Below are 27,937 nucleotides of genomic sequence, written 5' to 3' on the forward strand. Positions count from 1 at the left end.
AGGAGAGCGTCTCCGGGAAAACCACCGTGTCCTCCTCCGTCCAGCGCTTCTCCCTTGAAAGACGGGCCGGAGGGCACTGCCCAGTCCCTGACGGACACCGTGCTCGGGGTGACTGGGGGCAGCCAGTGAAGCCGGCTCCCGGCGGGGCAGTGAGGACACAGCGGGGACACACAGGGGCGACGTCCTGCCCGCGGGACTCCTGAGCCACGATTCGCGGGAAGAAGGCGCCGGCCGAGTCCCTGAAGGGGCTGCGTTCCGGTCCACGCCCCCCGTGGCTCGGCCGCCCAAGCAGCGGTGTTCTCGCCTGACGCGCGGGCGGGAGGCTGGGCGCGCGGCCTCGGGGTGAGGGCCAGGGGCGCAGGGGGTGCGCACAGGCCTCCGCCGACGCCGCTCGCCGGGACCCGCGCCGCCGGAACAGCCGGGCCCAAGCACACGCACAGACGCCCCCACCAGCCGGGCCGGCGCCGCGCTCCCCGGGGGACCCCGCCCGCCCCGGCCGGGGAGGCAGGGCGGCCGCGCGGACTCCACCAATCAACGGCCGGCGTTCGAATTCGCGTCCTGGCGTGGCCAATCGCGAGCGCCCGGCGCGGGCGGGAGGGCGGGACCGGGGCCGGGGCTCTGTGGCCCGGCGGCGCGCGCCCCCCCCCGGCCGGCCAAGGGGGGGGCCGGGGCATTTTGAAAACCCGGGGGGGGGGGAAACGCGTTTGCGCCTGCGCGGGGCGCGCGGGGCTGACGGCGGTCGGGGGCGCGGGCGGCGGAGTCGGCGGCGGCGATGGGGAGCGGCGGTGGTGAGTGGGGGGCGCGGGCGGCGGGCGGCGGGCGGACACCGAGCTGGGCGGCCCGGGCTCTTCGGCCCCGCGTGTGGGGCGGCCCGGCGGCGCCCGCCCTGCGCGCGGTTTAAATGCCCAGCGGCGCCGCGGGTGCGGGTGGGCTTGGCGTGAACGCCCCGCGCGGGGCCCGGCACCTGTCGCGGGCGGCGAGTACCGCGTCCGGCCTAGAGCGAGGGGACGAGCACAGTGTCGCGGTCACATCCAGGTACTCTGTGGGCCTCGGTCGTCCCGCGCGGCCCGTTAGTTGGTGGTAGGCGACCCCGGTGCAGAGCCGGGCAGGGTAGGAAGGCCTGCGGAGGGGGTCCTGCGGGCGGGCGGCGGGGACGAGCGGGGAGGAAGCCAAGTGAGCGGCGCGAGGGGCTCCTGCTGTGTCGTCCTGGTGCGAGTAGGAGCGGAGATGGGCAGGGGTCCGAGGGCAGAACCATCATCCGCGTTGGCCGCTCTTGCCCCAGTAGCCAAGTTCCATGATCACTTGCTATTCGCCGTAAGTATTTACTGGATCTTTGAATGAATGATGGTGTCTTTCGGAATTCCCGGACCACTACTTTATTTAATCTTAGTGTGGGACTAGAAATGCAGCCGGTTCCTTCTGTGGGGAAGGCACAGTGACTGTTCCGTCGTCCTCAGATAAAACTTTGCGCATCAGCCCAGCTCCTTTCCTACACATCACCGAGACCATTCTGCTGTTCTTCTTCAGTGATCCACTGTCGGTGTGCCAAGTGTTTCTGTTACCCTACAAAGCGAAGAATAAGGAGGAGACCCCGAAACCTAACCATCTTGAGCCTCCCTGAAGATGTGCTCTTTCATATCCTGAAATGGCTTTCTGTCGGGGACATCCTGGCTGTCCGAGCTGTAAGTCGCCAGATGAAAGTAGCATCAGCCCTGTAGCTTGTTGACCTAACTTGTTGGTGGTCCCATCAGGGTTTCGTGTTCTTAAATGTGAGAACAAAATTTTGGCTACGAAAGAGGGCAGAGGCTACAAGGATGATGTTGTTACTAGACGTGTGAGGTTGTTGCAATCAAAGCTGAAACATAGCACAGTATGTTTTGAGTCTGTTTGTTGTGATGTTTGACAGAGAAAGTACTCTACTGTGGCAGTGAAATTCTCACCCCTTAAGAAATAAAAGAGTATATTAAGGAGAACAAAAACACATTTTCGAGGACAAATTGCGTAATGTCGAGCCCTGAAAGGGACCCTGGGAGTTAGTTTGCAGATACTCAACTGCACCCTCGTTCAGACTAACTTACTCAAGGGCATACAGCAAATTGGTGGGAAAACTCCAACAGGAACTTGTTTCTCTGACTCCCAGAGCCGCCTCCGTTGTGGTCATAATATCCATGGGTGCTGAGTTTTAATTGGCAATGGAAACTTTAGCCCTTGAAATGCTCACCTGTGCTCAGGGCTCCCAGCTGGGGCACTTCCAGCCTCTGACCAGGATGGTATTGAGTTTATTGGTCTTTTTCTAGAGCCTCTATTGACCTCCAGACTCCAGCCGTTTTCCCACTAGCAAGGCCCTAGGTAGAGAAGAAGAAGACAAAATTCTGTTCTACTTGCTCCTGTTAGAGTCTGCTTCCCTGATCGTTATAGGGCATACACCCTTACAGGGGCGTCACCCCCTCTTTCTCAAGGTGGATGCTTATTTTGCCTTCCGGCACCACTGTCCCCACCTTTAGAGCCTCCGAGAAACTTGTTTCTTCCCTCTCTCAAAGCAGCTATTACTTTGATACACAGGGGGCTTTCCCCCTGGCATGGGTTGGGAGACAGGAGGCCCTCCATCCGTCTATGTCCCATGTTCAAGGGCTCCAGGAGCGGGGCTTCTAGGAGGTCCCTTGATAATGCACGCCCCCTTCCATTGTTCTGCAGGTGCACTCCCACCTGAAGTACCTGGTGGACAACCACGCCAGCGTGTGGGCATGTGCCAGCTTCCAGGAGCTGTGGCCTTCTCCAAGGAACCTGAAGCTCTTTGAAAGGTATCTGCACCTGACAACAGCTCCGTTTTATCCCATCTCTGGGCCTCCCTGGTATGCCAGCCTGTGTCCCCAGCACCCCAGGGAGTGACTGAGGGCTGTCAGCGTCACCCGCGGAGTCACATGAAACACAGTCATTGGCCATCCATGCCACCAGCCCAGCCGGAGTCATCAGTCACTGTCATGCTTCGAAGGATCTCACGGGCTGGGACCAGTCTGCATGACTCAAACACAGGTTACCTGCCTGTGGAAATTTTACTCAGCCCTCTTTTTATTTTTTTGGTCAAAAGTGTGTGATTTCACTCCTGTTGCATTTCACTCCCTGGTTGATGCTGTCCTCTTGCTGGGGTTGGGACCCAGAGGGAGGGTCAGAGCAGGTGTGAGCCCCTCAGCCTGGGGGCCCCAGCGTGCTGGTGACTAGACCTACCATCCACGTGTGCCGGTGGCTCCAGACAGGCCGCCTGAGACCTAAGCCACATACCATACGATGCCTCTGTTTAAGGTGTGCAACTCAGTGGTTTTTCGTAGATTCACACAGCTGTGCAACCATCACCGCTCACTTGAGAGCATCCTCATTACCCCACGGGCAAAGCCAGAGTGAATAGGGGTTGATGTCAGTGCCCACTCCCTATTTTCCCTGCAGTCCCCCAGCCCCTGGCAGCCCCAGATCTGCCCACTTGTACGTGGATTTGCCTGCTGTGGACATTTCATGTAAGGGGAATCTTACAGCATGTGGCCTTTTGTGGCTGAGTTCTTTTGCTTGGCACGTGTTTAAGGTTCGTCCGTGTTGTCACGTGTCATTGGATGAGTGGTATTTGACTGCGTTGTCTGAAAAATCCTCAGTTAAGAAACAAGCGTTCTAGCTTCGGGTGCTGTGGGGGGACAGAACCTTCATGGGACAACACAGGTGACACTGTGTGTTTTTAATGGTCTAGGGCTGCTGAAAAGGGAAATTTTGAAGCTGCCGTGAAGCTGGGTATAGCCTACCTCTACAATGAAGGCCGTAAGTCCTCACGGGGTGGGGGCTGGCCTCGCCCCGCTCAGTGCTGACCTTGTAGAACAGGCATGAGCCCTTCTCCATGGGAGCCGTTCAGCCCTTATTCTTGCCGGGTCCAGCCGTGGGCCTCTCCCCTCAGCAGTGTGTGCCCACAGGGGGCCTGCTACGGGACCCACTGGTGATCTTTGAGTCCGTACGCTTTGATTATTTTTACAAAGCATGTTTTGACAACTGCTTTAATTCCATCAGCAGAGACTCAGAATGGGGGACCTACTCAGACAAACAGGGCTCCTCCACCAGCAGCACCCTCCTCCGTCCAATGAATGCCACAGCCCATGTAGGTGCTGGCCCCTCTCCATCCTTTGCCACAGTTCCTCCCTGGAACTCTGGGGCAGCAATCAAAGGGTGCCTAATTCTTTGGGGTGTTAATAACACAGTAGCCACGGCTCCAGTGGGAGGCAGGAATAAGCAGGTCAAAGCTGGCCTGTGCCTGAACTCCTTCACCCCCCAAGGAACAGGTGCTCCTTGAAAGAACCCATGTGGCCTCCTCCTCTCCAGTGCCTGCCCCTTTGCTTAGCACACAGAACCAGCCTGCAGAGTGTCAGGTCCCAGCCCCCAAAATGCATAAAGACTGGGGATAGCTGCTATGTTTCTGCTTCTGAAAGATCTGGCATCTTGCTGGGAAAGCCCCTGCTCAGTTGGTTGGGGTTGTTGAGACCCACAGAGACGGTGAGCGGTCCTGCCCCTCGTGTGCTCCCCCATCAGACAGCGGTTCCCAGACAGGATTCACGTACCATCCAACTCACCCATCCAAAGTGCACAAGCCAGCAGTTCGCAGTATCTTCACAGAGTGTTGTAGCCATTACCGCCAGTCCAGGTTTGGAACATTAGTCCAAAAGGAAACAGTACCCACTAGCAAGGGTTCAGGCTGTAGCTCCCAGCAGGAGGGAGGGTGTGTGTGCTACCCCCACAGGGACACCTTCCTGGACGTTCAGAACCTAGGCTACCGGCAGGGACATGTGATTCACAAGGGAGGGAAGAAAGGGAGGAGCCCCCGTCTTGGAGGGCTCTGCTCTCCTTAAACACCAGCAATGTTGCAGTGCGGCAGGCGTAAGATTGTAGCCTTTGAAGAACTCTGTGCACCTGTCCTTCGGAGACATCCTGGGTAACGTTCTGTCCGTGTCCGCAGTGTCTGTGTCTGATGAAGCACGTGCAGAAGTGAACGGCCTGAAGGCTTCTCGCTTCTTCAGTCTCGCTGAGCGACTGAATGTTGGCGCCACGCCCTTCATCTGGCTCTTCATCCGCCCTCCGTGGTCGGTGTCTGGAAGCTGCTGCAAAGCCGTGGTTCATGAGAGCCTCAGGGCCGAGTGCCAGCTGCAGGGAGCGGGTCCTGGTGAGGGACACACGTGGGGCCGGCATGCCGGACGGTCTGAGCCCCATAGGGTGAGTAGAGTCCCTGGACCATGTAAGGCCAGGTGCCTGATGACAGTGGAGGTGCAGAAAATTGAGAGTGTGGGTGTGGGGGCATCTGGAGATGAGCCAGCAGGAGAGGAAGCCTCACAGCTGGGGCTCCCAGGGAGTCCCATGGGGGCCTGGGCTGCAAATGCGTTGACAGCTGGGAACACAGGACCCAAGCTCCTCGAAGCCTGGAATCGGGGGGCGGCCCTTGGGGTGGGGTGTGGGCCAGGCAGGGGCCATGAGAACAGGTGGACAGGGAAGGATGTGCCCCCCTGGAAGTTCTCTTTCCACTCATGATCACGATTCGTCCTCCTACTCTTGTTCAGACTCACAGAGCGTCCATACTGCACTGCTTGGGGAGAGTGCTCAGTCTCTTTGAGGTGAGTCGTCTGTCCCGCCCAGACCCTGTGCCAGCTGGTGTGGCCCTGGCCCCCCTGAGCCAGCAGACGTGGAGCGCAGGGGCTCCATGTTTCTGTGCTGCTTGCCTTCCTGGCAGCTGCAAACACCAGGGACCAGGAAGTAAGCGGGAAGCAGGAGGAGGGGCTGTGCGGGGTATAAGGCCCAGGCAAGGCCCACCTGTGAGAAGCAGTGTGGAGCCCGCAGAGCGTCCGAGTGCTCGCCGGGCCACGGGCTGGTTTCATGACCTGGCTCCGGGCAGCCTCTCCTGCTCTTCCCACAGACCTCCCTATGCTGAAAAAAGCTTTGCCAAGCTCATGATTAAGGAGCCCGCCCTGCAGCAGACTCAGGGACGGTGGAGGCTTCTGGTGACAGGTGCAGCCGCAGGGAGGGACACAGCTCACGTGAGTGAGGCCAGGGAGGAGCCTTGAGAAAACCTCCACGTCACCATCTGGGAGGGCCAGTGTGGAGGGCTCACCCTCCAGCGGGCAGCCCAGAGCCCAGCTAGGGGCCACGGGCCGAGCCAAACACAAACCTCCTCCTCCGGGAGGAAGGGGGCCTGTGAGGGCAGAGCTCAGAAGCTCGCTCTCCCGGCGGTTGTCAAAGCACGTATCTTAGGAGAAGTGGTTTCACTCCTAGTTTACTAACTCATTTTATTAAAAGAGAGATTCCTGAATATGCTTACTGAGAGGTCTCCGGAGAGACCATGGTGGCCCATAGAGGCCGGCGCTCTGTGGGGAGCGCGGCGGAGGAGGCTGCGGGTGGAGGCTGGCGCTCTGCTGCGGGGAGCGTGGTCAAGGAGGCCTCTGTGCTGGGATTTGTTGCAGGATGAAGAGCGGAAGCAGCAGGCCCGGGACCTGTTTGAAGAGTCTGCTCATCAGGGTTGTCTGGCCAGCTCGTACCTCCTCTGGGAACGTGACAGGAGGACGGACGTGAGTGGCCCGGGGTCTGGGGAGAGGAGGATTTGTGTCGGCCAAAGGTGCGGTCTCCAAATGGGCCCTCGGGCAAGGTTCTGTCTGCACCGGGGGCCCCTGGGCAGCTCCCAGAGCACCAGGAGCCGCCGTCCAGCAGCAGCTCCCATAGCTGCCCCAGCAACCACCGCCATTTGGGAGATAAGGGGCTGGGAAGGAGACCAAGCTGTGGACCCTCTAGGGGTGTCGGGAGGAACATTTAGGAATCGAAGGGTTGGTTCTGAGTTTCTCCGGAGACACAACTGTATAAACAGCACGGTGACACTCTCCCATTGACAGATGTCAGATCCCGGGCGATGCCTCCACAGCTTCCGGAAACTCAGGGACTTCGCGGCCAAAGGCTGCTGGGAAGCACAGGTGAGGCAGGAGCTGGCCTTTCTCCTTCCCGCTCCTCTCGTGGGGCCGTGGCAGTGAGATTGCCCGGCTCCCTCTCATGGGAGGTAGGACTGGCCCAGGGCCGATGCCAGGGCTGACAGGAGTGTAGCTGCGGGGTGCGCCCTTCACCTCTGCGCCTCACCCCGGCACCTCCAAGCCCCTGTTCCCCCAGCCCTCCAGCCTCTGTGTTCTCAGGTGTGACCGCGCTAGGTCTGTTGTCAGTGCTCACGTCGCTCCCTGAGGTTGTCTGGTAGCTCGGAGCAGATGGGGGTGTGCAACGCTGCCCTGTTCCCATCATTTCACCCGCTCACCGGGTCGCCCAGGGTTAGAACCAGGATGTGAGGGATTTGCCGGTGGTGCTCTCCAGATGCTGTCCCGTTGCAGCTGTAAAGAACTGTCGTTTAGGACAAATCAAAAACAGTCCCCCTTTGCCGAGCAGGTAGAAATACTCTTGTTGCCCCGCCAGGGGGGTGTTTGAGAGTCCTCTGCCCTAAAAGTGAGGGAAGAAATCACAGAGCGGTAGGGGGCCCAGCCTGATGTGTCCCAGAACATGGCGACGTTTATGTCCCAGGCAGTCAGCAGATTTGCGGCAGCAAGAACAGTGAACAGAAGCTCTCAGAAGCTCTAACTGATCGTAAGGATAGCAACATTCCAATAAAGGTTCACAGGGTCCTCATGCGCTCCCGCAAAAGGGGAAATAGAAAAAACTGGTCAAAGCCCAGGGCAGCGTCCCCTCTCAGCGCTAGTTAACGGGGCGCACAGCTAAACAAGATCGTATGTATGTATGTCTTTTTTCTGTACGTGTTGAGTGGATCGCTAATAACTTCTGAGAGTACACGTTTTTCACGAGAGCAGTTTTTGCTGGCAAAGATGTGATAAAACGCATTCACTTAGCTGGTATGAAAATCTGTGCAGCCCTTTCAGAAAATACTTAGGCACAGCCACCCCTGCGGGTTGACCACATATGCAAACAGGTACCAGTCCTGAAATGGCTGTACCGGGATGTTCCATAAAGTAATAAAACAAGTCTAACCCTGGAGGGAAGAACAGGTGAAACACGTTTACAGGCGTTTCATATCCTAAGGAGCCACGTTATTGTTAGGTGAGCTGAGAGAAGGTAAAATGTATGTGCACTATGATCAGGAATGCATAGAAACATCTAGAAGGAAATATCTAGAAATGGTTGCTAGTTACCATCAGAGGGCCTAGAGGTGCCAGGGGGCCCATGCCAAGTGGCGGACACAGCTCTGTCAACCCACACACCCAGCTACCTAGGCAGGTGCTGTTGGGCCCTCATGAAAAGGGAAACTGAGGCACACAGCACTTCCGCCAGTTTGCCTGTGGTGTTCACACAGACCCAGGTTTTAAAGCCAGGTCATCTGAACCTCCAGCCAGTTTTGGCCACTTCGCTTCACTGACTCCATTATGCACGTTTTGTCCCTCTTGAAGTTCGTTATCGCGTGACCTAGTGTTTATTTCAAAATGAGTAGTTAGAACCCGAGCCATGCCGTTTCCAGAAGGCGGAGAAGGTGTACGTGCCCGCTGTGTGCCCACACGTCTTCTCCCCCGGCAGCCCGCGGCTTCGTGCTCACGTGCGTGTCTGTCCCGCAGCTGTCTTTAGCCAAAGCCTGTGCGCATGGAAGCCAGCTGGGACTAGGCGCGAAGGCCTCGGCTGGGGTGGTGCGCCCCCTCTTTCAGACCTCCCGCGCCGTCAGCAAGCAGCAGGTCTTCTCTGTGCAGAAGGGCCTCAGCGACACGATGAGGTGAGGACCGCAACAGCGAGCGTCTGCGCGAGATGGTGGGCGGAGGCAGAGCAGCAGCCAGGCTTCGGGCTCGGGAGGGAGGCTGTCGGGCCCATTCCACCAGAGCCGCCGCCACAGGGCCCCGGGGCGAGCAGCCCCGCTGGAACCCCCTTCGTGTGCGTGTTTTCCAAAACCGGGATGCCCTCGTTCTCCAGGGCTTTGAAGAGAAGATATCCCCCGTGAGTGTCCATGCTCACTTTCCTTTTTAACCCTCAGAATATGTTACACCATTTAAGCGTCTTTCTAAAATGATGGGATTTGTATTGCCAGTTTCAGCAGCCAAAACACCACCTCTTCTTGACGCCTCCTCCGGTGAGCTTCGGTGTGGCGAACGAGGGTCCGCGACCATCACGCCTGCCCGGAGCAGGGAGTAGAGCCCTCTGGGGTGGCCTCCTGCCCCGCGTGCCCTGCCCCGAGGGTTTTCACTCAGTCACAGGATACGTTAGAAATTAATGTAGAAAACGTAAATGATTCTTTAAGCTTCCACGAGATTTCAGATGTGCTTTGGAAGGGCACCTGGGTGGCTCAGTCAGCTGAGTGTCCGACTCTTGATTTCGGCTCAGGTCATGATCTCAGGGCGCTGAGCTCGAGCCCCATGTTGGGCTCTGGGCTGGGCGTGGAGGTTGCTTAAGATTCTCTCTCTCCCTCTCCCTCGGCCCATCCCCACTTTCTCTCTAAAAAATTAATTAATTAAAAACATACTTTGGGTTCCGAAGGGGCAGGAACATGCTCAGTAGACATCTGTGTTAAGCGGGATCACGGCTTCCCTGGAGAGGCTTGATCTCGCACCCGGTGCAGGGACGCACTGTCCTCTGCTCCCACATTCCATGTCAGCAAGCCGTTGTGCTCTGGAACCCTGGGCCAGTGCTGGCGGCTGCAGCCCCTTTTCCCCCCTGTTCCTCCTCCTCTGAGAAGGTGTATCCTGAGAGCACCTGTGCCCCTCTCAGGTGGCCCTTTTTGGGGGACTTTCGCTGTTCTGTTTGGGGGGACACTTTCTCCTTTTCAGAAACAGAATTTTGTTGAAATATTAACATTGTCTCAACCTTTGAGTTGAGCTTCTTTTCCTTTTCCTCTACACCAAGCAAAACAGATCCCCTTTTTTTTTTTTAAACTGAAGTATATTTGACGTGTGACATTGTGTTGGCTTGGGATTTAGCCATTTTAAAGTATACAATTCCGTTGGTTTGTTTTTTGTTTTGTTTTAAAGATTTTATTTATTAGAGCATGTGTGCGCATGCGAGCAAAGTGAGGGGCAGAGACAGAGGAAGAAGCAGGTTCCCCGTGGAGCAGGGAACCCACAGGACTCCATCCCAGAACCCTGGGATCATGACCTGAGCCGAAATCAAGAGTCAGACGCATAACCGACTGAACCACCCCAGGCACCCTGGTTGGTTGGTTTTTAGAAGTCCCATCGTTAGGGTCGCTAAGTCTGGGTGGGGGAGCATCCTCTTCTGTTCCCAGTGTTGGCTGGTTTAAACCTCCAACACCTGGCGGTGCTCACGCAGTCGTCCAGCTCTGGGAGGAAACACAGGCTGGCTGTCTCACCCCCATTCCCATCTCCCTCCTTCCCTCCGCCTGTGACAGATGCTTCCGCCCAGCACCTGGAACACCTGCCCAGACCCCAGCAGCTTTATGTTTCTTGTCCCTCTTCTGGTCTCTCCTCTCCTTTGTTCAGAGAGCTGTTGACCGTACTCGGGCACTCTTGCTGGGTCACCCAGCACTCCCGCGTGAGGTCTGTGTCCCTGGTCCCAGGTTGAGCCCCCTCGAGGAGGGACTGCACGTCTGTCAGCCCCACCAGGGCTGCTGGGTGCTGAGAATTCCGATGCTGGGCTCAGGGCACCCTCCTTTAGCTCCATTCCGGCTCTCTGCCCCGTTGCAGAGGGTCGAGATAAATGACCCCATGGATGGAACCGCTCCGCGAGGAGGATATGGGTTTGCAGGAGGGCCACAGGTCTCGCCAGCTTCGTGTGACTGTTCTCCTGTCCTGGGCCCTGTGATCTATCCTCAGCCCTCCAGGGTGGCCCCACCTTGCCCCTTACCTGTATCTGGGCTCATCCGGTACCTGGCTGGCTGTGTGGGAGAAGGCAGGGGACACAGGTGTGTGAGCCTAGCTTCCTCCTAGGAACCCAGCAACCTTGGGGCCTTCCCAGCCCCCTTGGACCTAGCACCTCCGGCTGGGACAAGTTCCTGGGTAAATCGACGATGCTGCAGATGACCAGCTCACTCCCTGAGGACAGATGGGCCAGGTGGGAATGGCACGCTCACCCTCATTTTCAGGGGCGGTGCTCTTCCTGCAGGTACATCTTGATTGACTGGCTGGTAGAAGTCGCCACTATGAAGGACTTCACGAGCCTGTGCCTTCACCTGACCGTGGAGTGCGTGGACCGGTACCTGCGGAGGAGGCTGGTGCCCCGGTACAGGCTCCAGCTGCTGGGCATTGCCTGCATGGTCATCTGCACCCGGTAAGGGGCCCCCCCCGGGCAGGGCCTGCAAGATGACCCTCAGCATGCTGGGCGTGCCCGGCCTCCCCGGCTGGCTTGTCGGTGAAAGAAGCCTTCAGTGTCCCACCTCATCAGATGTGGGTCTGAACTTCAGGGAGAGCGCAAGCAGAGTAGTTCCCCTCAGATGGAGGACTGACCCTTGGTGCGTGGGTGGCCGCTCATCCCGGCCTGCAGGGACCCCAGAACATGGCCTTGCTCAGGTGGGTTCAGGCTGGGCCCCTCCTCCCCTGGCCCCTGAGGGTGACGTGGTGACCTGCCCCCCCCGGGTCCTCCTCCCGAGATCACGGAAAGACCCCTTCTCAGTGGTCAAGCTCTCTAGACTGTGTCATCAGAGACCTGCAGTTAGAGGGTCTCATGCCCGCAGCCAGCTCCCAGAACACCCCAGTCCCACTGCGAACAGGGGGTCCCTCCTCGTACAGCTGCCTGCACCCCTGGCAACCCTGACTTTCCATGCAGAACCAGCTTACGTTTTACCTAAATCTACTGTCTTTTATCGATATTTGTCTGCCCCGGTTTTGCCTTGGAAACATCTTGAGTGTTCTTGTCTTCCTAAGGCAGACACGCCCGTGTGGTCTGCCCTTCCCCCTGCAGACTTGCCATCCTCGTCCGTGAGCCTTGGGGCGTGAGGGACAGGCTCGCCATGCACAGCGGGGTGCACTCAGATGCGCGGGCTTCCTTTGTGTGTAGCCCTGAGGCAGGGGGTCCAGGCTTATGTCGTTGGGGTGGTCTTTCTGTCATGAGGTCACGGAAAGCCCCAGCTCCTGTCTTATCTCTGCCACCCCCGGTGACCCCTGAGGCCACTGTGTCCAGTGCAGCGAGCTCAGTCATCTGGTCGTGCTGGGAACTGGGATGTGTGGTCTGTAGGGGACCAGCGTGGACTTGGGCTGCAGGAAAGACCCCTTCTGCCCAGCCCCTCAGGCGTGCCCATGGGACCCTGCATTCAGACCTTCTCAGTAGAGGTGGCAAACAGGCCCCACCTCCTCATGCCGGAGCAGCGTAATTACACCCTTGTAATCAGAAACCAAATACTGGACCACCAACTGGCTAGCAGTGAGATGCTTTATAAAGATCCTAGAGGCAGAGATGCCCCACCTCTGCTCAGAGCAGCACCTGCCGTGGCCCTCTGCCCGGGAGCTCCAACACCCGGCCCCACTGGGCCCACTCCCGCCTCTTACCCTCCGCACCTGCGCTCCCCGTATCTCCCATCTTCTCTCTCGGTCAAGCCCATAGCAAACGGGGCAGCCACAGAGTCCCCAGGACAGAGCAGCCATGGCTTGGCCCTGCTCCCTTGCCGGCAGGCCACTGAACCAGCGTGTTCCCTACTAGTTGGGGCCACTGGAGAGTCGAGAACAGATGACCAGACCCGTGCTGAGCACCTACCTTCAAACAACCTCCAGCCCTCCTTCTGCTGGCTCACCCACCTCCCAGGTTTAAGCTCTTGTTTACATGCGCTCTGTAGAAGCTGGTTTAATCCTCAGGTCGTTAAGAGGATCGACCAGTCACCTTGATTATGGGTGCCTTTTGCAGACACCTCTGCGTGCCTGGAGCTGGCCACTCCCACGGCCGGCACCAGTCCCAGTTCCTTTGCAGACCCTTCAGATAGGGTCACTTGAGCTCATCTGTTCCCCTCAGGGGCTGCAGGCAGCTCAGTCTGCTCTTTGACCCTCCCCCACCCCCGTCACTGGGGCTGAAGTGATCGCTGCCTCCAGGGAGAGCAGACTCCTTGCTCAGACCCCTGCTTGACATTCTAGGTTCATCAGCAAAGAGATCCTGACAATCCGCGAGGCTGTGTGGCTCACAGACAACACGTACAAGTATGAGGACCTGGTGCGGATGATGGGAGAGATCATCTCTGCCCTGGAAGGGAAGATTCGGGTAAGTGGGCATTTGCTGTTTCCTTTCACATCAGAGCTGAAGCCATGGGAGGGGACAGGTGGAATCGGGCTCCTGCATGGTGTCGAGCTTTCCTGCTCTGGAAAGTCCTCCTGGACCCAGAGGGCACGAGGCTGGAGCTGCAGCTGGTCACTGCAACACCGTGGTGCTGGTGTGAACGTGGGCAGGGCCAGCCTCCCTGCTGAGTGGGTGGGTGAGCCCTCTGCGTGCCAGGACCCCACGTCACCTCCCTGCCCCGTGTAGGTCCCCACTGTGGTTGATTACAAGGACGTCCTGCTGACGCTGGTCCCAGTGGCGCCGAGAACCCAGCACCTGTGCAGCTTCCTGTGTGAGCTCTCCCTGCTGCACACCAGCCTGGCGGCCTACGCTCCAGCCCGTCTGGCCGCGGCCGCCCTACTGCTCGCAAGGCTGACGCACAGGCAGAGTAAGGAGCCCGCCCTTCCGCCCCGACTGCTCAGCAGGGCGAGCCGGGGACTGGGGATTCCCCAAGTCAGGACACAGGAGACGGCTCTCAGATGCAAGGGGGAGTGAGGGAGAAAACAGAGCATGTGCGTCTCCGCTTGAGGAGACGCCATGACAGACTAAAGCCGTTCTGTGGGGGTGAGGTTAAGAGATGGTTGTAGCGTAAGTATCTCCCGCACCTTGACAGTGAGCATGGGGCGTTTGTCACCCGAAGCTCCAGGAAACTGCACAGCAGAGCCATGGAGCGTGGGGCGTGGGAGGGGGCGTCAGCACGGCCCCAGCACCCCTGCTTTCCTCCCCAGCACAGCCCTGGACCACGCGGTTGTGGGACCTGACTGGGTTCTCCTGTGAAGACCTCATACCCTGTGTCCTGAGCCTTCATCAGAAGTGGTGAGTCTATAGAAGGAAGTGAGCCCCCCCAGCTGCCACAGAGCCTTCGTCCTCGTGTCCCACGGGGGGCTCGCTGTCAGCCCGCACACAGACCTGCCCTGTAGGGCACTGCGTTCTCAGGGTTGACCTGGAAAAACGCCAGGCCACGTTGCCTGTTTGGCAGTTTTGACATTTGATGTGCGGACAGCAGCTCCTCCCAGCCCAGAGCTCATCCTGCAGGCGGCAATGGTAATCGAAACATCGAAGCTGGCTGCCTGAGCAGTGGCCAGTGTGGCGTGGGACCACTTGTCCCCTCGCTCCGGAGCTGGCCGGCTGCGATTGCTTCCTGCCGCAACCCTGCTCCTCGTCCACTCACTCCAGAGCCCGCTCCCAACACGTGCCCGCGCCAAACCCCAGCCGCTGCCGCCTCTGCCAGGCCACGCTCTGCGCTCTCTTCCCCCGCGTGCGGGCCTGGGGGATTCCAGCCTTCTGCCTGTCCTCGGGCACTTCCAGGACTCAGAACACATCTGAACCCCAGCCTCTGACTTGAGCCCCAGGGCCTCCTCCCTTGCTGCTGGCTTGTCCGGGCCGTCCCTCCTCATCATGGATCGCACTGGGTGCCTGGAGTGTGTGCCTCGGTCATCCTAGCAGGGACTTGGGGCCAGCCGTTTCTGCCGCTCCGTTCCCGCGTCCTGCCGGCTCTGGAGGGCTGTGCTGCCTGCCTGCATGTGCTCATTCCCCCAGCCGCCCCCTGAGTTACCGCGGTGACCGCCTCTGAGGGCGTCACTGCTCTGTACGCCGTCTAGGATGAGATCGGAGCTCTCCAGCGGGGCCCTAAGCCCCTGGGACCAGCCCCTTCTCTGGCCCGCTCCCCGCCCCGCTCCCGCCATGGGGAGCCAGTCAGCATGTCCTGGGCTGGCGTGTGCTTTGGCCAACCCTGTTTTCTGTCGTGCCTACTCCCAGCCTATGGACGGGGAGCACGGATGAAGCTGATGGGTCAGCGTGTGTGTCCGATCGCTCACACAAGGGGTGCGAACAGCCCTTGCCTGACACCGGCTACCAAAGATTGTTGCTAGGCTGCCCCCCAAAGTTGTTTATTTTCACATCAGAGAAATTGCAAATGTTTACCAACCTAATTTTTTTTTTTTTAAAGATTTTTATTTATTTGACAGACAGAGACACAACAAGAGAGGGAACACAAGCAGGGGGAGCTGGAGAGGGAGGAGCAGGCTCCCCACTGAGCAGGGAGCCCAACATAGGGCTCGATCCCAGAACCCTGGGGTCATGACCTGAGCCGAAGGCAGATGCTTAATGATTGAGCCACCCAGGCGCCCCCCAAACTAGTTTTTTTTTTTTTTTTTAAAATTTTTTTTTTTTTGACAGAGAGAGAGAGAGAGACAGTGAGAGAGGGAACACAAGCAGGGGGAGTGGGAGAGGGAGAAGCAGGCTTCCCGCTGAGCAAGGAGTCTGATGCAGGGCTCGATCCCAGGACCCTGAGATCATGACCTGAGCCGAAGGCAGACGCTTAATGACTGAGCCACCCAGGCGCCCCCAAACTAGTTTTTTAAGTGTACAATTCATATTCGGAGTTGTGCGACCATCATGACAGTTCTAGAACGTGGCACCACCCTCAAACCCTGCACCCCTCGTCTGTCAGGCCCCTGCTTCTGGGCCCTCCAGCCCCCGGCTTTCCATCTCTGTGGATTTCTTGCTTCTGGACACTTCATAGAAACAGAGTCCTGCCTCACGTGGCCTCTTGTGACCAGCCTGTCAGCTACATAACGATTCCACTGGAGTCCCAGTCCACTGTGTGGATGGACCGTTCCTGCTCATTCATGCGCTGGTGGATGTGGGGGCTGCCGTGAACATCTGCGCATCTGTGTGCATTTACGGTGGAGCCACGGGGCACCCTGTCTCACCTCCCATCGCTAGGCTGTTTTTATGTTTTTGTTTATTTTTTTAAAGATTTAATTTTTATTTATTTGAGCGAGAGTGAGCGAGCACAAGCAGGGGGAGTGTGGAAGAGGGAGAGGTAGGCTTCCTGCTGAGCAAGGAGCCTGATGTGGGGCGGATCCCCCAGGACCCCCGGTCACCTGACCCGAAGGCAGCCGCCCAACCAACTGAGCACCCAGGAACCCCAGCTAGGCTGTTTTTAAATGCATATTGTCCCCTCTCACTTCAGCGAGTGGAGGCTAAAACAGAGTCCCTTGGGCTGGGGTGACGATGTCACCTGCCCTGGAGCCCTGCATGTGACCCCATTGTCCCTCTGTTTGCAGCTTTCATGATGACGCCCCCAAGGACTACAGGCAAGTGTCTCTGACCGCCGTGAAGCAGCGATTCGAGGACAAGCGCTACGAAGAGATCAGCCAGGAAGAGGTGCCTGCGCCCCCGCTGCCCACCCCAGATGCTGGCCCCTCTGGGCCTCGTCCCTCCCTCTGACCCCGGTCTCCTCTCAGGTACTGAGCTACGGCCAGCTGTGCACAGCTCTGGGAGTGAAGCAGGGCAGCCCGGAGCCCACGTCTTTCCTCAGCACAGGGGACATCCATGCCTTCCTTACCTCTCCTTCAGGAAGGAGGACCAAGCGGTGAGTGAGCTCCGTGTCTGAAACAGTGCGTGCTGGGCCTGGTTCCCTGGGGACCCCTGCGGCTGTCTGAGGGGCTCCGTTACCCCCTTTTACACAGGGGGCTTCTAAGATGTAGCAGGGAGAAGCGGCAGGTCCCACGAAAACGGAAGCTGGGGTTGAATCCAGGCCTTGGTTCCTGGGCCCGATCTCCACTGTTGGCCACCCTGTTCTCTCTCTCCAGTGCAGCTGTCTCTCTTGCTTTAACCTGGCCCCTTTGAGCAAAGGTGGTCTCAAGCACAGGCTGAGCCCAGCACAGGCACCTGCAGGCCACCCTGTTCCACGGTGTTGCTGTCACTCCCGGCCCTGTCCCTCCGTACTTCCTGGGCTGCCCCATCTCCCCCTCATCTCCCAAGTCTATCCCACGCGTGTCCCCCATCTCAGTGTCCTGGCTCGACCACCTGGAATGACTTGCCCTCCCCACCTTACCCACCCGCCAAGTCCAGATGCACAGCCCCTCACTGTGCTGCCGGCCCTGCCTCTGGGAGCTTTGCTGCGAGCTTCCTGAGGGCAGGCAGCCGGGTAGCTGTGTCTTCCCCACACCCAGCACAGCAGGCCAGGGCGGGCAAGTGCAGAGGACCAGGCTGGGTAGGAGGACCAGCCATGACCGGGCTCCTGGCCCTCCCACCCTGCAGGAAGCGGGAGAACAGCCTCCAGGAGGACAGGGGCAGCTTCGTCACCACGCCCACCGCGGAGCTGTCCAGCCAGGAGGAGATGTTGCTGGGCAGCTTTCTGGACTGGAGCCTGGACTACTGCTCTGGCTACGAGGGTGACCAGGAAAGCGAGGGTGAGAAGGACGGTGACGGTGAGTGCCACGGCCTGGAGGCCGCCCAGATGCCCTCTCGGGCAGGGGGGGTCCACACCCAGGCAGGCGTGAGACAGCAGAGCCCCTAGAACACCAGAGTGCAGTCGGGGGCCAGGGTGGGCATTCTCCCAGCCCACAGCGGGGAGAAAAGACCTGTGTCCAGCCCCAGCCAGGACTGTGAGAGGGCCTCACCAGGGCAGGGAAGCAGAAGAGACCTTGTCTGGAATTCACAAGGAGTTCTTTCTCGAACATTGTGTGAGATGTGCCACCCACTGCCCTTTTGGGCTCTGTTCCTTGTGCACCCCTCCAGAGCTGCCTGTGGGAGGCTCTGCCCCTGTGCTCTCGAGCAGCTAAACACAAAGGAAGCCCAGTTGAAGCAGTTTCTATCAACTTTCCAATTGCTTGCTTTGTGTCCACTTGGGGATTAAGTGAATTATTGGTAACTAGTTTGTAGTCGCTCCTCCAAATCACATTGAGTGCCACCCTCAATTTCTTACCCAAAGTAGAGCAGTACAGGGGACAGTCCAGTGAGAGCCACGCCCGTCCTGGCCAAGAGCTGGACCCTGGGCCACTGGGGGTCCTGACTGGGCAGGGGGGCACCCCGTTGCTCAGGCCGTGGTCGCATCTCTCTCCCCATGTCTCCCACAGTGACGGCCCCCAGCGGCATCCTCGATGTCACCGTGGTCTATCTGAGCCCCGAACAGCACTGCTGCCAGGAATCGAGTGATGAGGAGGCCTGCCCGGAGGACAGGGGACGCCAGGACCCGCGCACCTGGGTACCAGGCCCCCAGACGCCTCCAACGCCAGGGCCTGAGCCTCGGCTCTGCAGCACAAGGGAGCCAGGCAGGGACAGTGTGACCTCAGGGTACTCCTCCATCAGCAGCACGAGTCCCACAAACTCAGTGGACGGCATCTCAGGGGGCCCTCCCCAATCTACCTCAGCGCTGTCCCCAGGCAGCGACTCAAACACACAGCCTTGCCACCACCATGCCAAGAAGTCGTGTTTACAGTGTCGCTCTCCAAGCCCTCTGGAGAGCAGCGTTCCCCAGGTGAAGAGGAAAAACCTATCCACCCACAGCAAGGAGGAAGAGGAGGAGGAGGAGAGGGACCTGAGCCAGGCTTGCTGAGGCTGTGAGTGTGCCCGTGCTTCCCGCAGGGAACATTTGCTAAGGGAGGGCTGCCGCTGCACTAGGGAGCTGTGGGGGCGCTGGAGATGGACGCCACGTGGACCCCAGTGGCTCTCGCACAGGGAACGGAGAGAACACGGGACGCTAAGTTTCTTTCTCCAGGGTAGTCCCATGTGAGCCGTCAGAATGTCTGAATCAGAACAAAAACTCAGATTCTTCCCTTTGGGAAGCTTAGCCTCAAAGCAATCATGCCACACCCTGTGAAGCCCATTTCTCTGTCCCCTCTTGTGTCTGTCCTGCTCTCTCTGGGGAGCTTGAGCCCACGTCCTGATCTCCCCAGCCCCACTGAACCCCATCCCAGGAGCCGACAGCTTTCACAGTTGAGAACACGTGGGACCAGGTGGCCTGGCCCAGCTCCCCTCCCGGCATCTCTCTGGTTTTGGGTTCTGGGGGGAGCTGACAGGTCTGAGCGCACCTCCGTCCTCATATCTCCACCCCCACCCCCCCGCTCCCATCCTCACTGGGTGCAGGTCCCCTGCTGAGGGAGCCATGCCCCTGCACACTGCTGTGGACTGCGTGGGACCGCCAGGTGGGGGGCCCTAATTGCTTTCTTGGCCCTCAGCTCCCTGCCTACCACACTCTCCACTCCTTCAGAAATCTGTCCCTTCCTGCAGAGTGATTGGTCTTTGTCCCCAGCAGGTGGTGTCCGTATGAACACCTCTCTTTGCACTGAATTTCTAGGCCATTTCTTTTCCTCTCTATTTCCATCCTTTGTTCTTCTAAGATGGAAATAAAAGAAAAATTAAAGATAGAAGGCATTAAATTTTAAAAAGAGATTCTTAACTTTATTTAGGCTCAACTAAAGAAAAAAGGAACATCTGATTCAGATCCCTCAGTGCTATCCTGACACTCTTCCCAGAGAGGTTAGATGGAAAAAAATTGTCATTTGTAACATCTGAGGTGACCACAGTGCAGAAGAGTGAGACTCAGAGGACCTGTCCCCACCTGTTGGGTGAGGGTGGATCTGCTGTGGGTTCCTGAGGCTCCCCCACACCTGCCACCTCCTGGGTACAGCAGCCAAAACACCAGCGGGATCTGCTCTAGACTGACCCCAACCACCCCCCGGTCGGCTGGACCACTGAGACACGTGCCCTGCACAGATAGCTTCTGCTGCTTCTCGGAACGTCAGAAAGAACCACTGGGCCAGGAGCCATCCCCCAAATGCTCTTGAACCCGAGCTCTGTGGAAGGAAGAGATACTCTGTGGTAGCTTTTCTGGGTGCTTGTGTGTGTGCAAGCGTGGGTGTGGGTGTGTGTGGCTGTGGCTGTGGGAGCTGTCTTCCTGCTACTGTAAGAGAATTCTGACCACCCCGGTGGGGCACGGTTGAGATCACAGATCTTTCCTGTCAACTGTGCCCCTGGGCATGTGTGAGCCTCAGTATCCTCATCTGTAAGATGTGGCCATAGTACCTACCTCACAGGGGTGTTGTGGGGATTAAATGTGATGAGGGTAGTGGCAGCTGAGTGATGTGCATATCTGAACTGCCCACCTCCTTGTCTGTGGCCCACTGTCAAAAGCTCAACTCTGGATGGACCCGGCTCTCTGCCTTCTCCCTGCCTGCACCTGTAGGAGACCACTCCAGTGGGGACCTAATGCCACCTGCCTGTGCTGATCGGAGCCTCTCCCTCCCTTCCTCCCTCCAGATGAGAACGGGCCACTGCCCATGGACGGGCCCACCCTAAGTTCCCACCCTGGAATAGCCCCAAGCGGCATAGGGCCCCCAGCTCTCCCCCCCCAGCAGCTATGAAATGGACACCTCTCCATCTTGAAGCAACCTCCCCCACCCCCAGCTTGTCATCTGTGCAGCTCCCCCTGAGATTTCTCAGCCCCTGCAGGGTTCACAGTCCTACTTATTAACTCCAATTACATGGGGCCCTGCTGCCTTCATCACTCCTCCCAGCTAGCACCTGTCCCCCAGCTGTCTAAGTCACTGAAGGCCCCATCCTCCAACCTGTGGAGACCCTCCTGGAACAGCCTCAGGTTGCTTCTGTGACACCTGGCTCTACTGTCCCCTCCACCTCTCTGGGCTCCAGCTCCCCTTCCATCACCCATCCTTCACCAGTCCCCGTCTATACTCCTGTCCCACCTTGGACCATCTGGCCCCAGCCCATTGTTCTCAGGCCACCACCCCAGGTCTTCTGGACTTTGATGTGCCTCTGCTCAGATGTCTACCTGATGCCACCCTGAATGTCCTCACCTCACCAGGATGTCCACAAGCGAACGCTCCCTCCTCCCTTGCTCTGCCCCCAACACACGTGTCCTCCTCACCTCTATATTTAAATACGTACTGGGCCCCGCCAAGTACCTTGCCCCGTGCTAGGTGGCCTGGGGTCCGCAGGGCACCTCGGCCCTGCTTTAGGGCGCCTTCAATAGGACAAAGACAAACTGAACCGTAAGCAATCACAGGTGCCTCCATCTACCCAGTCGTCCAAACCAGATGTCCGTGCACCACCGGAGGACCCTCTGCGACCCCCGGGCCCAGCTCCAAGCGGGAGTGGCGGCGAGTGCCGCGGGGGCGTGGACGCGGGAGCCCGAGCGCCGGGGGCGGGGCCTGAGCGCCGGAGGCGGGGCCGGGGCGCTGGGGGCGGGGACGCGGGAGCCGGAGCGCCGGGGGCGGGGCCGGGGGGCGGGCCCTGAGCCCTGGGCTCGGGATTGGGTAGCCCGGCCGGAAGGGGGCAGTCTCCTAGCCCGGAAAGGACCCGACTTCCCGGAGGCGGCAAATCCGGAGGATCCGCGCCTGCCTTCATGCTGCCGGCGGGCTGCTCGCGCCGGTAAGACCCGCGCGCTGGGAGGGAGCGGGGCGGGAGGGGGCGCGGCGCTCGGGGTGCTGAGCCGCCGGTGCGCCCCCCCCCAGGCTGGTGGCCGAGCTGCGGGATGCCCGGGACGCCTGCGCCGAGCGACAGCGGCAGCTGGAGCGGAGCCTGTGTGTCTCCCGCCGGCTGCTGCGGACCTGGTACGCGGACCCCGAGGCCGCCCTCGGAACCCCGCTCAGAGCCCCCCAGCTGCGAGCCCGGGCCCAGCGCCCACTTGCTTGTTGCCAGCTGTGCTCCTCTTTGTCTGCAGGCTCTGAGGGTGGGGAGCTGCCGCGAGGCCAGGCGGCTCCTTGGGGTCGGTAGGTTCTGGGCCCTGCCTCTCGGCCGTGCCACGCCTGTACTGTGTCTTGGCAGGGAACCAGTCGAGACGCCGGCTGCGGAGCCAGCCCCAGGGCCAGAACCTAATGAAGAAGCCCCGCCTCCCGGTAAACCTCCACCACCCACCTTCTCTTGGTGCCGCCCCTGCTCTGTTTTCTGACAAGCAGTGGTGAGTGACCACTGCAAGAGTTTTTGGGTTTTGCAGCTTGCACACCCAGCCCTCAAGAACTCAAGGAGCTGGAGCTTCTGACCCAGGCACTGGAGAAGGCTGTACGGGTGAGAAAAGGCACGTCTAAGGCTGGAGAAAGACACAAGGCCCTCAGCCTCAAGTCTGGGTCCGCTGCCGCTTCTGCCACCACAGCCTCTGCCCCGTCCCGGGCCTCCAGCCAGGCTGGCAGTCGAGCCTCAGAGACAAAACCACCCAGGGGCGCCCACCAGACCACGGTGCCTGCCAGGGGCCTCCCTGAGTGCAGGCTTCCATCAGTGGGGGATCGCACCCATATGGGGAGAGGAGCCCGAGCCACCAAGCCTGGACCAGGCCTCAGGGACCAACAGATACCCCCATCGGCTGCTCCTCAGGCCCCAGAAGCTTTCACACTGAAGGAGAAGGGGTAGGTTTTCCAGACCCTTCCTGGAGGAACTGTTGTGTCTGCCTGATCAGATCCTGGCCAGCAGCAGGAAGCTGGGATGACAGGGAGGGCAGGGCATTGAGCTGGATGTGGGCCAGGGAAGCCCCCAGGGTGCCATCCCATGAGATCCATGTCCCAAAGCTGGCAGAATGGACCATCGCTGGGGTCTGTCCCCTTCTCCCTGGTTGTCCAGTGCCCCATCCTCTTATCCACTCAGCCCAGGGGCTCCAAATGGGCTGTGGAGGGCCTGGGCTCTGCTCCTGGTGTCCTCTCTTCTCTCGGCCAGGGCAGACCTGGACTGTGCTGGCTCCCACAACCAAGCTGGAAGCCCTGTTGCTTGTGTGGGGGAGAAGCCTCCAGAGTGAGGCTACTCTGAGCACTGGCTTCCCTGACAGCATCCTGCTGAAGCTACCTATGGCCTACAGGAAAGCGGCTTCCCAGAACTCCCGGTAAGGCTGGGTCTCAGCTGGGTGGGGGTGGAGGGGAGAGCAGGGAGGCCTAGGCTTGCCGCCAGCACAGGGCCGCATCAGTAAGACTTTTCCAGCAGGCCCCTCTGCTTTGTTGGCTGGGTGGGGACACTTTCCATGTTAAGAGAGTCTGCCTAGCTAGGACTTAGACTCAGCGGGCTTTGAGGTTGGGAGACTTTGCGTCCCCATCTGTCTTCTCTGTGGAGGTGAGGGTGAGTGTCAGCTCCGTAGAGGTGCAGTAGGGATTAAACAAGGTGGTGCCTTTCGTGGTTAGTGCTGTGTCTGCTCCAGAATTCTTTACCAGAGTCCTAGCTAGTCCCAGTGACCCAGGGCTGCCAGCTCCTCTCCTCTCCTGCCTCGAATTCTCTCCTCGTACTTCCCAGAGTGGGTCCGCTCTGTCCCCTTCTCACGGACAGCGTCCTCTCCCTTCCCCACGGCCTCTGGAGGCGCCTCCTGGCATTCAGCAGGGCCAGACACCCCTCATGGGGCCCCTACCCCTGGCCTTTCCCTGCCTCCTGAGGCCCAGCTGGATGGACTAACGGCATCCCCCTCTGGTTCCCGGGTGCCTGCATTCCAGCCTGTGGGCCCAGTTCAGCTCTACACAGACCAGTGACTCCAGGGATGCTGCTACCACGGCCAAAACCCAGTTCCTCCAGAAAATGAAGATGACGGTATTCTTGCTGGGCTTGTGGGACCCCTGGGGGCGGGGGGTGGTTCTGGCTCTAAGCCTGGTGAGTTTAAGGAGCAACTCCAGGAAGGGCCAGAGCCACTCTGGGGTCCTGTCCTTGGTGGGAGAGGAAGGAGGGAACCTGGCTGCAGAGGAGTTTCCCTGACCCGTGTCCAGTCAGGCTGGCCCGGCTCTGGGCTCAGTGCTGCAGAGGCAGAGGCGGAGGTGGGGCTCCTGCAGAAGGCCTGCTCCCTGCTGAGACGGCGAATGGAGGAAGAGCTCTCGGCAGGTGAGTGGGCCCTGGTGTGTGTCTCGGGGCAGGGAGGGCTTGGACCTGGCATGGACCTGGCCTGCCCTCCCTGACTTTTGCGTAGACCCTGCTGACTGGATGCAGGAGTACCACTGCCTGCTTACCCTGGAGGGGCTGCAGGCCATCACAGGGCAGTGCCTCCACAGAGTGCAGGGGCTGCGTGCAGGTGAGCACTGGCCCCCCCACCCCCACCCCACCTTGTGCTGAGGTCTGCTCGGCGGTCAAGCTTCTCTAGCCAAAGGGCAGCATTAGCAGCTGCTCAGGAGCGGGGTCACCCCACTGCCTCTCCAGACACAGCCCTGTCACTGTAAATAGTCAGCTTATTTATCTCATTCCCAAGATAGTGCCACGTGAGAGTCAGAGACGTACTGGCAGATGACTTGCCTGGTATTGCAAGAGATGGTTGTTGGTGGATAGTAGGGCTTCATCCAGGAGGCAAGTGGGAAGGAGGTCCCTGGCTGTCACCACATGAGGCCACATCCCCCTGTCGTCACAGCGGTGGCGGGACAGCAGCTGGGGCCGTGGCCTGAGGGGAGATGCCCCAGAGCCTCAGTGCCCTGTGAAGGAAGAACAGACCCTAGCTGGAGCCCCCAGCTTCTTCTCTACTCCAGCACCAAGGAGCTGCAGACTCTGGCGGCCCTCAGGCTGCGGGTGGCCATGCTAGAGCAGCAGATCCACCTGGAAAAGGTACAGCCCGAGTAAGGGGGTAGGGACTAGGTGACTGGGTGCCCGGGGGGAGTGGTGGGCTTTGGGCCCATCCAGCAGATGGAGCCTCCGGGCTGTGCACAGCCAACAGCCCTGGCCCAGGGGCAGAGCTTTGGAAGGAAGAAGGGGCTGGCCATGGTGCCTGAAGCCCTCCCTGGAACTGCCCTGCTGTGGGGGCCTTCTGCAAGCCCTCAGCTAGCTGCCAGGGACAGGGCCCCCGCTGAGATCCTGGCCCTGCATTACCCCCTAGGTCCTGATGGCTGAACTCCTCCCACTGGTGAGCACACTGGACCCACAGGGGCCGTCCTGGCTGGTGCTTTGCCGAGCTGTGCATAGCCTGCTCTGTGAGGGAGGGGAGTGCTTCCTCACCATCCTTCGAGATGAACCTGCCGACTGAGCCCTTCCCATGGCCAGCAGCCCTGTACCTTGCCCCCTTCCCAGGCCGCCGGACCCGGCAAGAGGGTGAGCTCGTTCTGACCCAGACAACTGGGAGAGCAGCACCCTATTAGGTGAACGGGGATTGAGAGGAATTTTGATGTGGTGGGCCTGGGGGCCCAGAGATGGCTATACCCCCCTGGGAAACCAGGGTTCCCCGGGTGGGTTGGGGACAGCCCCCTGGATCTTCTTGAGGAGCCCAGGGCCCCAAAGCTAGTGGTCAGGCCTCCACTTGGCTTGGCCTTCTGCAGGCTTGGAGACCAGAGGCCTGCTGGGCTTTTTTCTTAGCTACCTCTGTTTTCTCTTGCTTCAGACTTACAAGCCGCTTGTGTGACATTAAAACTACTTTAGAAAGTATATGTGTAAGATGGAACTTGGTGTGTTTGGTTTTTTCTTTGTGTTTTTGCTTACCAAGAACATAGCAAGCATATTTATCATATTTATTGAGAACACACATAGACCTTCTGTACTGAAGGGAGGGGAAGGACACTGAAGGGGAGCAGCACTGGGGACTCCCCTCAGGCTTGGGCCCTAGCACACCTGAAACCCTTCCCCACAATCGCCTGGCCCAGGCTCACTGGAAGACACAAAAGCCACCAGCCCATATCAGAGTGGGCGGGCACTGTGTGGTCACAGCGGTCCTTCTAGCACCCGTGCTCACCACTTCTCCTGGGCTGTTGCTGTGGCCAATGTGGGCCCCCCAACACTGACTTACCACCAGGCAACTCGCCCCTCACCTACGCCACTGTCACCTCCAAGGCTCCAGCCTCCCCCGCTGAAGGAAGGCAAGAAAACGTAGAGCTCAAGGTCATGGCCTCTGGGTTTATACCAGTCACAGGTTTGGGTTTCCACTGTGACTTGATTTCTGCTGTGGGACTTTCAGCAAGATTCTTAAGGGCTCTGAGCCTCAATTCTCAGTGTCGTCCCCACTGTCATACTGGGGGTAATTGCTGGGAGAGGTTATTGAAGAGATGCAACCACCCGCTGCCCCGGGAGCTGGATCTGGGCCACGGGAGGTTCCTCACGCCCTCCCCTGTCCTTGGAATGTGGGTTCACTGGCCTTTTCACTCCCAGAGGCTGCTCCCGGGACACAGCCCTGAGATAGTGATGTGGCTCTGAGAACACCGGTATGGGCCTCTCCCGACACCACCTTTTAGGCTCTGGCGGGCAGGTGCAGGGATGTAAGTTCCGTTTGCTTAGGAACCCTGCCGCCTACCCACCTGGAGGGGCCCACCTCTTGCTTCAGTCTCTGCCTGTCCTCTGCATGTTCAGCCAGTTGCAGATGACACCTGCAAGGTTCCCGAGGGGCCCACGTGCCAACAGTAATAGCTATTACCGCTGTGGCTAGGGCGAGGACAAATTACACAGTAGTAGGCCCTGGGGAGGGCTGGGAGGCTGTAGTGTTCTTTAAGTAAACCTTGCCTAGGCACCTGTGCCAATCAAGCAAATCCTCAGAGCTGGGTCATTGGCCCTTTGCGTAGCTAACGATGAGCAACAGGGAATTAGCACCAGCCTCTGCCCCAAGGGGACCCAGGCCCCGGACCAGGTAGCTTCTGGAGAAGGCCAGGTTTTCTGAGAGCCAGGTGAGGTGTCACAGGAATGGGGAATGAGGTGAGTGATGTTGAGGCAGCCTTGGGGTGACCCCAGGGCCCCCAGCAGGAAATCCTACTTGTAAAAGCCCCCACAGTCCCACAGGCCAGAAACCTTGAACATGGAATCTCCGGTCTTGCAGGCTGCTGGGAACCAGATGACAGACCAAAGTAGGAAACCTAAAAACAGTCCTCATTGCACTGAGGGGCCTGTAGGGAGTGAAAGAGCTCTGGGACAGGAACAGGGAAGGGGGAGCCAAGAGATGGGAAGCCTGGGGGATGCCTACCCCCTCCTGGCCACTCCCTTGCTGCTTCCAGAGCTCATGCCCAGTTGCTCTGATCTTGAGGAACCCTTCATTTCCAGGGGGAGTCCCACCACCACCCTGTCACTGGCCAAAATCAGTTTCCATAGCTAGTGGTCTCCACCATAATTATTTAATCCGCCAGCTCACTTGGTTTATGGTGTGCCTTCCCTACTGGACCTCTGCCCCATGAGGGCAGGGGTGCTGTTCACCTTGGTTCCTAGCAAGGCCCAGATGGGTGCCTGAAGGTTGTGGACTCAATGACCCACCTATCAGGACCAGTCCCGGTGGTGTCTTTTGGAGGGCTGCCCGCACCTGGGCAGGAAGGGGCGGCCCGGAGCCTGAGGGAGAAGGAGGGCAGAGGCCTGGGTGAGTGCCCCCTCTAGATTCGTGCCCGCCCACCCTGATTCAGCGCCAAAGTCGGGAGGCGGCGGCGAACTCCTCTCCCCAGCGTCCCGGTGGCGTCATCGCATCCCGGGCCAATCCGCTCTGACGTGGCGGTCGAGGAGGACGAGAGTGGGGGCTGCGCGGGCGCCCACACCCACCCAGAGCGCGGCCCCCTTCGGCGGCATGAGCGCGCCCGAGCCCCCGCCCGCGGCGCCTGCCGAGCCCCCCGAAACCCCCGCGCCCCCCGCACCCCCCGAGCCCCCCGGGGCCCTGCGCGCGCTGCTTTTGGCCACCGGCGGCGTGGGGGGCTCCTGGCCGCGCTGCGTCCTGCCGTTCGGCGCCGTGACCCTGCTGGCCGGCGCCGCCGCCACGGCCATCACCTTCTCGCTGCGCGGACCCCACCTGGACCTGGAGCAGGGCGTGGCGCTGACCACGCTGGGCGCGGGCCTCGGGCTCCTGGCCGCCGCCTTCCTGTGCTGGCGCGGTCGGCGGCAGCGGCGGGCTGGGCGCGCGGGGCCGCGGGAACCGGGGACGTCCTGAGCCCGCGCGCGCGCGGCCCCCTCCCCAGCGAAATCACCGGGAGCCGGACGCCTCCTCCCTCCGGACCTCGCCCCCCGCGGGGCGCGCACAGCACAGCGCGTGGGACGCGGAAGCCCCCTCCTCAGACCGTTCCTTCTTAAG

General features: G+C 59.6%; 2 protein-coding genes across 2 annotated transcripts; both read left to right on the plus strand.

Moving 5' to 3' along the window:
• The first annotated feature begins 772 nt into the window (after window positions 1-772).
• CCNF (cyclin F) lies at window positions 773-19,064 on the plus strand. The gene is made up of 17 exons (XM_021698212.1): window positions 773-788; window positions 1,528-1,682; window positions 2,695-2,801; window positions 3,734-3,801; window positions 4,985-5,178; window positions 5,580-5,633; window positions 6,477-6,581; window positions 6,900-6,977; window positions 8,607-8,758; window positions 11,095-11,259; window positions 13,050-13,173; window positions 13,435-13,615; window positions 13,956-14,043; window positions 16,299-16,398; window positions 16,479-16,606; window positions 17,278-17,447; window positions 18,096-19,064. The coding sequence occupies exons 1-17, from the start codon at window positions 773-775 to the stop codon at window positions 18,572-18,574; spliced, it is 2,364 nt and encodes a 787-aa protein (XP_021553887.1). The 3' UTR covers window positions 18,575-19,064.
• Window positions 19,065-21,338: 2,274 nt separating this feature from the next.
• Window positions 21,339-25,236, plus strand: TEDC2 (tubulin epsilon and delta complex 2). The gene is made up of 10 exons (XM_021698248.1): window positions 21,339-21,405; window positions 21,489-21,587; window positions 21,802-21,872; window positions 21,971-22,376; window positions 22,790-22,843; window positions 23,439-23,532; window positions 23,706-23,817; window positions 23,903-24,004; window positions 24,335-24,525; window positions 24,794-25,236. Exons 1-10 carry the CDS (start codon window positions 21,380-21,382, stop codon window positions 24,938-24,940), a joined length of 1,302 nt encoding a protein of 433 aa, XP_021553923.1. The 5' UTR covers window positions 21,339-21,379; the 3' UTR covers window positions 24,941-25,236.
• Window positions 25,237-27,937: the final 2,701 nt, after the last annotated feature.

This window comes from Neomonachus schauinslandi, chromosome 5, assembly GCF_002201575.2.
Source record: "Neomonachus schauinslandi chromosome 5, ASM220157v2, whole genome shotgun sequence".
Taxonomy (NCBI): domain Eukaryota; kingdom Metazoa; phylum Chordata; class Mammalia; order Carnivora; family Phocidae; genus Neomonachus; species Neomonachus schauinslandi.